The sequence below is a fragment of the Pseudonaja textilis genome, chromosome 2 (assembly GCF_049901715.1).
Source record: "Pseudonaja textilis isolate UNSWEBS1 chromosome 2, rPseTex1.2, whole genome shotgun sequence".
NCBI lineage: Eukaryota > Metazoa > Chordata > Lepidosauria > Squamata > Elapidae > Pseudonaja > Pseudonaja textilis.
In genome coordinates, this window is record NC_141991.1 from 115,581,772 (window position 1) to 115,594,693 (window position 12,922).

The 12,922-nt window shown below is 36.6% G+C and overlaps 1 protein-coding gene across 5 annotated transcripts in view; it reads left to right on the top strand.

Moving 5' to 3' along the window:
- Positions 1-4,643: 4,643 nt before the first annotated feature.
- Positions 4,644-12,922, top strand: part of SLC39A11 (solute carrier family 39 member 11) — a 327,162-nt gene continuing 318,883 nt past the window's right edge. For 3 of the 5 annotated variants that reach the window (XM_026701720.2, XM_026701721.2, XM_087925017.1), the window contains exons 1-3: positions 4,644-4,701; positions 6,527-6,659; positions 7,754-7,792. In XM_026701720.2, the coding sequence (XP_026557505.1) occupies positions 6,552-6,659; positions 7,754-7,792 (147 nt within the window). In that variant the 5' untranslated portion in view covers positions 4,644-4,701; positions 6,527-6,551. Of the gene's footprint in view, positions 5,237-6,526; positions 6,660-7,753; positions 7,793-12,922 lie in introns of all 5 variants that reach the window. The other 2 variants (XM_087925014.1, XM_087925016.1) reach the window with 1 other exon arrangement.

The following is a 12,922-nucleotide window of genomic DNA, read 5'->3' on the forward strand; positions in this document are numbered from 1 at the left end:
CAAAAAGAAGAAGAACAATTTGAAAGATAAGTATAATATTAGAAAGCAACAGAAGAGGGGATTACAGATGAGAGAGTTAGAAGTAGAAAGACGAGGGGGTAAAAAGGGGAGGGAGAAGAAGAGGGGGAAGAAGGCAAGGAAAAGAAGTTGTAAAAGACAGAAACAAGAAATGTAGAAACAGGGAAAAGATACAAGGATTGTAACCATAAGCTTGTTTAGAGATAATGGGTGAAAATTTAATTGTAAAAGGAATTCTGCAAAGGTAAATAAGATAGCATTGTTATATTACAAACAGAAATAATTTTAGAAAATATGACTAAAAGGAGGAATAAAATATTTACTGTAATGTAGTGGAATGTTTGTTAATAAATAAATGAATTAAAGTGATTCCAAGAATTAAATGGGAACATTTTAATTATTAGTAATGATTTATAAAAATATAAGTGAAAAATATGGGAAAAAAAGAATTAACTATGGAAAGTTTATAAGTGTTTCCAAGGAAGTATGATATTTAATTGAAAAGAAATGTTAAAGATGTTAAGATTTTAATGAATATTAATGACAGAATTGAACTGGAATGGAACGTGTGTTTTATTTACATATATATATAATTTTTTCTTTTTAAGAATATAGTGTCTATTTTAAGAATGTACCAAGCAGAATTCGATTGGAAGTTATGTATTATATTGAATGTTATAATCTTAAAGGTATACATTGAAGCTTAAATAAGAGTTTGAATGGATAAAATTAAAAGATATAAAGGTGTCATACTCCAATCGGTAACTACAGGGAAAAAAATGTTTAATAAGAAAAGATAATATGAAACTGAAACAGGACAGACAAAAGTACAAATATAATGATTGGAATTGAGATGAGATAATTAAAATAAAGTTGAAAAAATTAAAAGAGGGGAAAAACTATGTAGAAAATATAAAACGGTAATAAGATATGGAATAGAATATAAAAATGAGCATGAAGTTGAGTTTTGTGTCTGTATGAAGAAGTGATAACCTGGGACCATGCTATTTTCAAAAAAAGTTGTTTTATTTGTATTTTGTTTTTGTGAAAACCCAAATAAAATTTTCAAAAAAAAAAAAAGAATGCAGAGAGACAAACTATTTCTTACGGAGAAATCAACAGTTATTAGGCCTGTTTAGTAAAGGCAGGAAAAAGTACCATATTTGAATCGTGGGAACTGCTACATGAAGACTTGAACCCTAGAATTTGCAGTATCTGTTTTTCTTCCTTAGCAAGTACCTGCAATCAAAATATTTTATCAGAGCAATGTCCTTAAATCACTGACTGGGAGCCTTTTAGTTTAAGTATTGGTTGGGGTAAAACACGACCCAAGGAACTGCACAGAGGAGCTATGACTGCCCCATGCCTTCCAAAGAAATTTTTACCTTCAAATATCAAGGGCGGCACAAGGCTAAAAAGTCAATAAGGCCATCTTCTCAGAGCAGAATTAAAAGGGTTGTGTGCCGTTTTCATCAATATTTACCTCATCTTAGCAATTAGTCTCTGAAGTTTTAATGGTTGGTTCCTTGTCCAGCATGTCAAACTCAGAACTTTAAGTAGAACTCACAATTTTACCTGTCACATTAGTTTGGTGAACACTGTCACAGAATGACAAACTATCTTTGCTCCTTAGTCTCCAAGTAATATTTAAAATTCTTTGGGTTAGTACTGTTTCCAGGTTCAGGGGACAACTTGAGAAAGATCTTCTCAAAATCGCCATCTTTCCATGAGTGGACTACCTCTTTGCCACAACATCTGCCTCTGTTTCATTCTGGCCCAGTCTGCAGGAACTTCATGGAAGAAAGGATGGGCATAGAGACTCTGCTTCCCTTTCACTATTACTGGTTTGAAAGCAGGCAGGAAAACAAGCTTCAACTGCAACAGCAAACAACAGCAGGCTACGGGCCTTGGCAGTGACTCAAGAATAATAACTCTCTGGCCCTGCCTAAAGAAATTGTGGAGATCTAAAGCCGTATCAGACAGCTTGAGCCTCCTGGAAAAAACAAAGAGTACCAAGCGGGAGGATCAGTCAATTTTTACAATGTACATATCAATATTAGCAATGAGTAACAGCTTTTGTTATTTACATTTTTGTAAGAACCTCATTTGTTTTACTGTCAAGAACTTTTCCCCCCTTAGTACAAATTTGAGTGCAATAAAATTGCAAATCAGGTCACAGGATTCAATTTCTTGTTGCTCGTTCATCGAGGAGAGAATTTAATTTGGATTTGTAGCATACCGTTTTTCAAACAGCTTTGAATTAAGTTTAAGACAACTGTCTAAGCACCTGGGGCTAAGGAACTGCATGGAAAAGAGAGAACATGTTTTCAGTAGTAAATGGCTGAAGCCTGGGGAATCATCTGCCATCTGCTCTTCTCCGGTCCATGGTTAAGGGAGAAAATGGCAAGCTTTCAGATGAATTTTGCAGCCACTTAACAAAGACATTGCCTTATACTCAATACGTTTGCTTTTGCTTTTAAAGTCCCTGCTCCCTTTCTTCTTCTTCTTCAAATTAATCCATCAAGAAGAAACAGCCAGCTGTGAATAGCGGTGTCTATAAGATCTCTGTGTAGATTAGCAGCATGTATTTCCTCCAGTACTATTGACACTTCAATTTTCTCTTTAATTCTCATCCTGGAACACCAGGGATGCAGCAGATCTGAATGGCTGTTAATTGAGGCAAAGCTAGTTAGGGTCGGAGCTAACAACCAGATCATGTGAGTCAGAGCAAGAATGGTATAAGTGCAGCAAACATCCAATTATCAAACAGTGCTGTTAACCTTTGGGACCAATTGGCCACCCAGACCTGGATCTTGTTTTCTCCTTAATTATCAGCAAATGGCTAATCAATAGCATCTGTTTTTACTAAGTGACAACCCATGAATGTTCGAACATTACAAACATACACATCCAGGCTGGTTACAGGTGGGAAAAGACTACAAGTATTCCTAATTAACATGGTGACTGGGAAGTCCCAGAGTTGAACGCTCAGTTCTGTCAGGTTAGGAATGGTTGATCTCAGCCTTGATTGCTTTGTCCTTTGTGAAATGCATCCATTTTGCAAAAATGGCCAGACCCATAGAAAAATCCACCCCCCACTCCCACAATGTCAGCTGCATGTTGCAAAATGCATTTTGAATAATCCATAGAGCAAGTTTCATATACCGGTAAAGCATCAGGCTAGAAATCCTGAAGATTGTGAGTTCTAGTGTCACCTTTGGCACAAGCTAACTTTGTGGCCTTGAACAGACTAGAGCAAACCACTTCTGAAAAACCTTGACAAGGAAACTGCAGAAATTTGTCCAGGCCATCACCAAGAGTCAACACTTATTTGATGGTGTGCACACACAGACACAAACAAATAAATAACTCATCCAGCAGATGAGACCTCTTAAAAGGAAGGTCTCTGCTTATGTCTCAGCTGCACGAATAGTCTACACTTGTGTGCACTGCCCCCACATTTTGTTGTTTTTTTTCTGTTGGAGAAACTAACTCTTTAAATATAGTTATGAGTGAAAATCTCACTGAATTTAGTTGGACTTATTTCCAGATGAACATTCTTAGAACTTAGCTTCAAAAGCTCACTGCTGATTGGAGGTGAATGGACTGCCTCTATTTTAAACAAATGATTTAAGTTTCCACTGTAATCTCTGAATGTGACAACAGTTATGAAATGTTTCCTAGACATCAAGAACTTGGTCGTTTTTTTGGGGGGGTGGGGATTGTGGAAGCAGAGGAATCAACAGAGATTTAGGAAAAGCTGCCCTCTCATATTCTTTCAGCTTTCAAAAACAGTTTAGCACAGAGATACTCAATACAAACGAATAGTTTATATAGTTTATTTGGAAACAGCTTTGTGGCTTAGAGTTCATTGTCACATTCTTCTGTGGCCTGCTGCAGGACCATCTCTTCACCGGTAGTAATTTATGGTTATTTTGGCCTGGGTTGCAGGATAGGGGAGACAAGACACTAAGGAGAAATTTCCTGACAGAACAATTAACCAGTAGAACGGCTTGCCTTCAGAAATGCTCCATTACTGGAGGCTTTTAAGAACAGGCTGGACTTGGACTTTTAAGAACTTGTCTGAAATGCTATAGGGTCTCAGGGGGTCCCTGCCAACTGTTATTCTATTCTGTTCTTGTACACCTTACTTCTACTGTGTAGATATTGGGAGTGAGGATATTTCAAGATTAATCAATGGGAAAACGTGTCTGAAGACTGAAAAAAGTAGCAATAACTGGGCGACAGTGCCAAAGAGACTCTAGTCTAGGCTAAATGAAAATAACCAAAATACTTGACTCATTCTTGGTCATTCCTGCTCTTGTGATGTAAAAACAAGTAGTGTTTTAAAAGTCTGTCAACTATGATTTTTGTTTGTTTATATTGGTACTTTCGGATAGTCCACGGGAGTCGGAAACCGTAATCATTCTATTGATAACGCACGAGTGCACGTATCTAAACAAATTCTCTTTTTAAGCCACTCGCTTCACTTTTTACAAAAACCAATAGGTGCGTACCGCAGAATCTAGCCTGCTTAGTCCAGGCTGCTTTGCCAATGGCTGAAGCAGAATAGTAGGTGGAGCCACGTCGGCTTGAGAGACACGTGTACAAAGGAACCAGGAAGTGACTGCCGGAATTGGAACATTAGCTGTAGTTTGCAACGTCTGGGTAATCTTATTGAGTGTATGTAGTGAATTATTATTTTTAAATAGAATGTGTTATTAATTTTTAAAAAATCCAGGAGAATACATTGCAGGCAAAATTCTTGCGGCATCTTTTATCTTAAAAAACCAAACAAACCGGGCTAGTACTGGGAGGAAAAAAACAATCTAACCATTTTTACTTGTCAATTTTATATCTTAGAATTTTTTACGGATTGATTATTTTAAAAAAGGACCGAAATTAGCTGTTTTCTTAAATATATATTTTACGGTATGGCAAACCGACCTACTCATTCATTTTGATGCCTTCCACGTTTTGGGTGGGCTATCAAAGCTTTGGTTTGAATGAAAATGGCCCATACAGAAGGATTTGATCCAGTGTGGTTAAAATAGAGGAACTTTTAATTGTTTGCAAAGGTTAAATTGGCGACGATAAGATTATTATGGAGCTTCATATAGACTGATTAAGTTGCAACAACCTGGAGTTGTGCCTCCCCGCCCCCTTTCCCAGGGTTGCAAGTTCTCAATCTAAGAACCTTTTCCAGCAGAAATCGACGGTAGGAGAATGTTCTATGATTGTTTTTTCTCCCTTTCCATTAACTTGCCTTGTGCAATAACTTCCTTGAGGAGAATAATGCTTCACTTGAAAGGCAAAATATATTTTCTTTCAACTCAGCCACTCGCCTCAATTAATGCAAGTCAGGAACACAACCCAAAGATTAGGAACTTACCTGATGTGCCTTGCAAACAGTGATTTGTGGCATAATATGAACCAGGCACCTATGTTTGCTTATTAAATCATTATTAAAAGAGATGTTGGTTTACTGTAATTCAGTAGAAGTAAATTCAGCTAGAAGTAAATCTTGGTTCATGAAGTACTCACGTGCTTAGGATCACAACCACATTCCAATTGTATGAGGAATTGAGAGAAATTGTCCAAGGGCCCTCCTCAAATGGATTTATAGCTAAAGTATCTTACTCCTTATAATATCTCCTGTATTGCTTGTTATCTTCCATTACAAGAATGGATACTCTTTTGGGGTGGGAATATTTGAAAGTTTGAAGGCATGTGGTTACTGCTTTCTTCAAATGGCTGCCATGAGAGACCTCTTAAAGAGCCGTGGTAATGCAGTGGTTGGGATGCAGTATTGCAAGCAAATTCTGCTGACTGCCAACTGCTGGCAGTTTGATTCTGACTAGCTCAAGGTTGACTCAGCCTTCCAAGATCGGTAAAATGAGGACCCAGATTATTGGGGGCAATATGCTGACTCTGTAAGCCGCTTAGAGAGTAAAAGCATTATGAAGCAGTATACAAGTCTAAGTGCTATTGCTGTTCCTGTTGCTCTTTTCACTAAATGATTCCTAATGGAGGGTGTGGCCAATCATAAAATAGAAATCGACCAGAAGACAAACATAATGTTGGTTCCCTTCCCCACCAACTTCAGTTCACCTGGGAGTTTTGGTTCCCCCCCTCCACCCACCCGGCAGACACACTTCTATTAGAAGAATGATTCTGCTGCTTTTTTTATTTTCTAAAAGTGTCTTTAAATCCAAAGTGGGCCCAGAGCCATATTTTAAACAAGGATGATTCTGAGGGATAGTGGTTTTCTCTAATGTCAGTTACATTTAATTATAAATATCTAATATATGAATGAACAGGCACATTATACAGATGGTGATCATAGGTAGCATTTTGTCAATTTCAGGCAAACACTTGAGGAGACACAAATCAGATAACTTTCTAGCTGTAGACTAATAAGCAAATAAAATGTATTTCTGAAACAATAATTAATTTGATTGGCTCAGATTTTAAGTTTTCTACCTAATTTTCCTTTCATGTTTACCAGATCTTCAAACCCAGAATTCCTCATTATGATACTTGGTTACAATCCAGTGTTGCAAGCACTGTTAGGAACCTTACTGACTTGGGGATTGACGGCTGCTGGCTCAGCACTTGTCTTTATCTTTTCCAGTGGGCAGGTGAGGCCTGAATTTCTTTGGTGCAAATTTCAAAATTAGAGGATGAAAAATGCATTTTCAGCATTAGACATGATAAAATTGTGAGTGTGGATTGTAAGTATGGATCTGATAATAACCATAAATACTAATTATGGCATGTGGGAGTTATATGATAGAGCTGGAAAAAGAAATGAGCTTGGTATTAAAATTTTATATCTTTAATTAATACTCTGCAAACATTTAACTGAGATTGGCTAGAAATGCTTGCCTCTAGCTTTTGCATTTTTACAAGAGTAAACCAAATTGCTACAGCAGATAAATGGGTCTTTCGATGTCATAAATTTGAAAGATTTACTATTACCTGGGTTTTAGTAGAAGAGATCTTTCTACAACCCTTTGAAATTTTCACATTTATGATATCTAAAACCACACTTAATTGTAGCAATTACATTTTATTTTAAAGGTGTACTTACACAGCTATTGTGATTACCATTAACCTACGTCCTGATATCTGGGGCCACTCTTGAAAAGTTTCTGGAATTTGCGGGGTTTTTTTGCTAGGTTCCTAACCAGTGAAAGTGGTATGCTAAAATTGAAGCAGAAATTCCCCTTTTTGTGCTTCTTTTGTTAGCCTGAATTTTGGTGGACAGAAGAATTAACCAGTATGTGTTTATACCAATTTTCCTGGTTTCTTGCCCTTCAGATATGCTGCTATTACAGCTCTCAGCATTCCCAACCAGCACGTGATACTAGCTGAATATTTTAAGAATTGCAGAGCATATCAAAATGGAGAATAATGGCAAACATTGAAATTTGATGTCTTTTATTAAATAGGAATTAGATTTTTTAACTCCGTATTATCTTAGTTTTACACGAAATTAATATAAACTTAGTCTGTTTTGCCTATTATGGTAAGCGATAGATTTTTTGGGGGTGCTTTTTTGGTACTTTTCAGTGCAGCTGTTGTCTGCAGGTTATGTTTTACAGCTTAGTATGTTGCATGAAGCCAGCAAATTAACATTTAAATAAACTATGATTCAACGTCAAATGTGAAAGTAGTATATTGCTGTTGTATACGGTGTCACTTTTGACCACTTGTAATCTTACATTTGCAGAGACGAATCCTGGATGGGAGTCTAGGCTTTGCTGCAGGGGTATGTAATAACTTGATTTAATGTATAAATTAAAATTTGCTTTGAATTATCTGACCTCCTCATTGTCAATGGTGTTTTATTTGTTGGCATTAGGACTTCTAGCTGAAGTTCCATGAAGAATCACCTATTCTGATTAGAGTCGGTGGTATCATGCCGCTTATCAACACTCCTTTGTGGTCTTCTCCCTTGTCCCATAATTGGGTAGAGCCAAAAGTTAGGCCCTGCTTGTCTTTGTGGGTTGTCAGAAGGATAAAGGGCAAACGGGTGTTTATATCTGACAAACAGCTCACATTTAATTCCCTCAAACTCCTGAAACTGCTTACTTCCAAAAGGCTCAGGTCCTCCTCCCTCTTGTTTGGGTTCTTTGATATGCTGTCAAGACTTGTGTGGTGGTCTAGACATGAAGCACACTCATATGAACTAATTATACTTTATTGCATTGTTAACATAATTTTGTAAGTCTGAAAGTACATTTTCTCCGTACTCACCTCTACAGCCCAAGAAACTAAGGAGGTTCTCTTCTGAGATGTTTGCCATGCCCACACACCTGCTGTGGGTTAAGTTGTCTTTTGTCCAACTGTTCCCCTGTCATGGTTCTGTCCCTTATTCTCCCAAGGTGATTCCCATATACCATTATACCTGCCACCCCAAACCCAGCCTTGCCTATTGGCCAACATTAACCCTTGCCTTGGAGACACAATGGGACACGTGTCAGCATCCAGATGCTACGGATACCAGGAAAATACTAGCTGTAAAATGGAAATGATTTCTGAGATAAAAAGTTATTTTATTTGTATTTTTATTGTGTCTCTCTGACATTTTCAAAAATGGAATTTGATTTTTAATCTCTGTATACAGTCACCAGTTAATATTCCATATGGTGTAACATTTTGGGGAGGGAATGGGGTGGAGGTGAAGTTTCTCTATTTTTCAAAATAAATGCAAACTTTATAGGAAAAAATGGAAAAATGTGAAACAGTTCTCTTATGAAATGTAAATTTTATGTTCTGATTTTAAAACAATATATAATTGAAGCAGAACATAACAAGATCAGGAATGTGCAGTTCAAAACAGAATGTTGCATCTCTTTTTTCTAGATTTATGAAATGTAGGACTAATGCTCTATGTTTTATTAAGTAATATTTCTATATGTAGCCAATTCCAGAAATGGAACTGCAGGGTGCTACATCTTGAGATATTTCATTTTGTAACATGGGAAAGAAAGGAATAAAGTATTAGTGGGCAGAAGGGGGAATGACAATATTGTTAACAACTGTAATCACATTTCTAGATTTAGATGGTGGGTGACAGGTACATGTCATAGTTTTTATAGACTAATGAGTTATTTTGTTTATCTAAAATTATATCTCACACTTAATACTTAATATTTATTATCCCATTGACATATCTTTAGAGCTATAAAAATACACATGCAACTTGGAAGTATGTATTTCATGTTAATTCCTTAACTGTATGGGTGCATGTGCAAATTATTTATTATTTATCAGCAGCATTTGTAATCCACTTCAGTCCCAAAGAGCTTTAGCATGCACAAAATATATTAGAGCGAAAAAGAAAACCTCAAAAACGCCCTCTCTCTCATTCAGACAAGATGAGTAGTAAAAACTGTTTTTATTACTCTTTGGACCATACAAAATTGGCTGTGCTAAAGGTAAAATAATATGTGTTAAAATAATATTAGGGCTACTTGGTGATCACACACACACACACTAGAGAATGATTGGAATTCCAGCTAAGTGTTACAAAAATGGAAGGTGTGTGTGTGTGTGTGTGTGTGTGTGTGTGTGTGTGTGTATAGTGAGGGGAAGACAAAGAGAGAATGGTATCATAATAAAATACTGACCTCTGTAGATTGTAGTCTCAAGAGAAAATAATGGAGGATGATATGGATATTCACATTTGATTGCATCTCCTGTAATAATTGGAGGTAGAACTGGACCCATGGCATGAAGAAGAAAAAAGCCCTTACTAGATTAATTTAATTGTCATCGGTGTATAGGAAACTGGTTATCTACAGTTTCACTCATTAAAAAACAGAAAATGTTCTGTGAAACTCGATTTATTGTTACAAATGACAGTTGGGCATATTTGATGTATTTCAATTGTGTTGCTTAATGTATTTGAAAACACAAGGAATATTGCCAAGCTGCCAGTTCAGGTAATTGTTTGGGAAATATATTAATTTCTCATCCAATATTTTTCAGTCAATAGTTTAGTGTCACCCAAATGCTCTATAAACAAGTAGGTGGATCCAATTGTTGACCATCTGGGAGTGAGTCAACCAAACATATTTCCAGGCTGTTCTCTTTATAAAAACCTTTATTTGGTTTTTATTCTCTTCTTAAAATGTGTGTCTTTCTTCAAGCATATTCCAGCAACAGGAAAGTACAAATGGTTTTCAATTTACAACCATAATTGAGCTCATTAAATGAGACAGTTAAGTGAATTCTGTCCCATTTTATGACCTTTCTTGCTATAGTTTTTAAGTGAATCACTGTAATTGTTAAGTTAGTAAAGGTTGTTAAGTGAATCTGGCTTCTACATTGACTTTGCTTCTCAGAAAGTTGTAAAAGGTGATCACCTCAAAACACTGCAACCTTCATAAATATGAATCAGTTTCTAATAGTCTGAATTTTGATCACGTGACTATGGGGATGCTGCAGTGGTCATAGGTGTGAAAAATGGTCATAAGTCACTTTTTTCAATGCTGTTGTATCTTCAGTCACTAAATGAACTGTTGTAAGTCAAGAACTACCTGTGTTGTGATTCTAAGTATTGCAAAAAAATGTAATTAAAAGCAAGAAGCTAAATATATAAGTAATATAAGTAACAAAATTAGAATCTGGTTGCTATTATTTAGTCTTCTCGAGAGATGAAATGCTATTCCTGAAAGGCAGGAATTTACTTTCCTGGATATAGACATTGACAAAGAGAAACAATTGTCAAAACAGTCTTCAGGCTCATTAAATCTGCAAAGAGGAAAACAAATCTGAATCAATGCCAGCAAAAAAAATATATGTAGTTTTGTGAATCGTGCTTATGTTTCTCTGTTCTTGTGTTTATTTGCTTTTCTGAATAGATAGTAGATGTTCTTTGGTGTATCACTAGGCCCTGGGTAATGAGATGACATCCTTGAATGCTTTTGGAAAGGAGTAATGATTAGAAAGTTCTCCCTTGGTTGTATTTCCTGGCACCATCACATTTGGTTAGTAGATGGCCTCCTTCCTTCTTCTCACGGCAGATGCTTTGGGAAAGCATCTTTCCAAGTTCCTTTCAAACCTTTGGAGGCTGCTAGCTGATGAACCAGGCAAGAATATGGATTCTAAGCCCAGGGCATCTGTGTGTATTCCTTGCTCAGATATGCCTAACTAATCTTTTTTTGCCATTTTGTGTAATGGTGTGAAGGACTATTAGCTTAAATATGGCAAATATGTAGTCTTTTTGACAGGACTCTGTGTTTACTTCAAGAGAACATTAACTGAAATGCCAGGGATGTTTGCTGCTGGGAGCTTTAAAACTAGATGATTGCAGCAGGAAACAACTTTTAAAATCTTGATAATGGTTGATTCAATTAACATCACTTGCAAAGATAGGCTGCCACACACATTAAATAAATGAATGAGTATTCCTGGTTGGAGAATTGGTGTGGAAGTGAAAGACTTCAGGTCAAGACACACCCTTGGGTGCTTAATTCCCCCCCCCCTCGGTGAGCACACTGTGAATTTTGAATGCTTCCACAAAGGGAGGGGCTGATCCATCCCCTAATGGCTGTCATGACCAAATGTAAAACAATATGCCAAGTGGGGCAATGATCCACAGGGACATTAGGGGCAGAAAAATCCCATGTTGGGAACTGTATATTTCAGATATTACAGAATTGTGAGAAAATGTTCTTCTGAACTAGGAATACCTCCATATCTCTGTATCGTCCAATTGTGTTGGATGCTATTATCCACGTGCAAATCCCCCTGCCCCAGCCCTTGTATAGCAGGAAAGGCTACTGCAGAAGAATGAGGTGAAATAAACTTGACATCTCTGACACCACCGGTGTTACCTTGTGGAGATGGTGGGGAGAGTGGTGGTGGGGAAACCATATGTGGGTTGCTTCTTATCTGTGCATTATTTCCATGCAATTTTTATCAGAGCAGCAGGGGATGGGATTGCAGAAAACACCACCATACCAAAATAGTTAATGACTTGTATTTCTCAATTCTTTGACCGGTATACAGGTGGTATTGTTTCTCTGCCTTGTCTTGTAAACACATTGTTCAGCACCATGTACACATTTTAAAAATTAAACTATTGTATTCATTCATTTTTTTTAACATTTGTAGGAGATAAATCTTAAATAACATTTTATGAAAACTTTAGTAAATGTACCCATGTTTTATTGAGAGCTAGTTTAGCGTTGTGGCTAGGTGCTAGGCTTAAAGACAGAAGGACTCTGCATTCTTGGCATGAAAGCCAGTAGGTATCAGATAAGATCAATTAAGAGTAAAGCAAATATCATGGGCTGCTAGAGTTTTATTTCTGGAACTAAAAAGGCGAAGCAAGAGGTGATTTAACACCTGTGAGTTTAGCCACTGCCTCATTTTGGCACAGTATGTGCTATGAAAAGCCCCCTCGTGATGCTTTTTTCCCCTCAAAATCTGTTTTAGTCAGGTATTTTCTTATGGAATTATCTTGGCTATGATGGTTTGTCATATTGGGGAAAAGGAGCCCAAGATCCAATTCTGGAAGAAATTTCTTAACTTAATTCTTAAGAGAATTCTTAAATTCTTCAACTGAAATGTTTTTCTCTTGCTGCATATATTACAGTATATAGTTTTCATTTTTATGACATTATCTTCTTGACAACATATTTAAGATGGATGACTGGTGACGTAATTCCTTTCTGACCATGAGGGAAATAGGAAGGAGGAAATTAAAAATGATTTAATAAAAATGCTAAAATTTAATGAACATTCATTATTTCAAAGGAAATTCAGCATACTTCAACAGTTAAACTATTCCATATCACCTGATTTATTTTAGCTTCTCTCTCTCTCTCTCTCCCTCCCTCCCTCCCTCTTCACTAAGTTTAAGAACTTTCATTTTACTGGCTTCCTT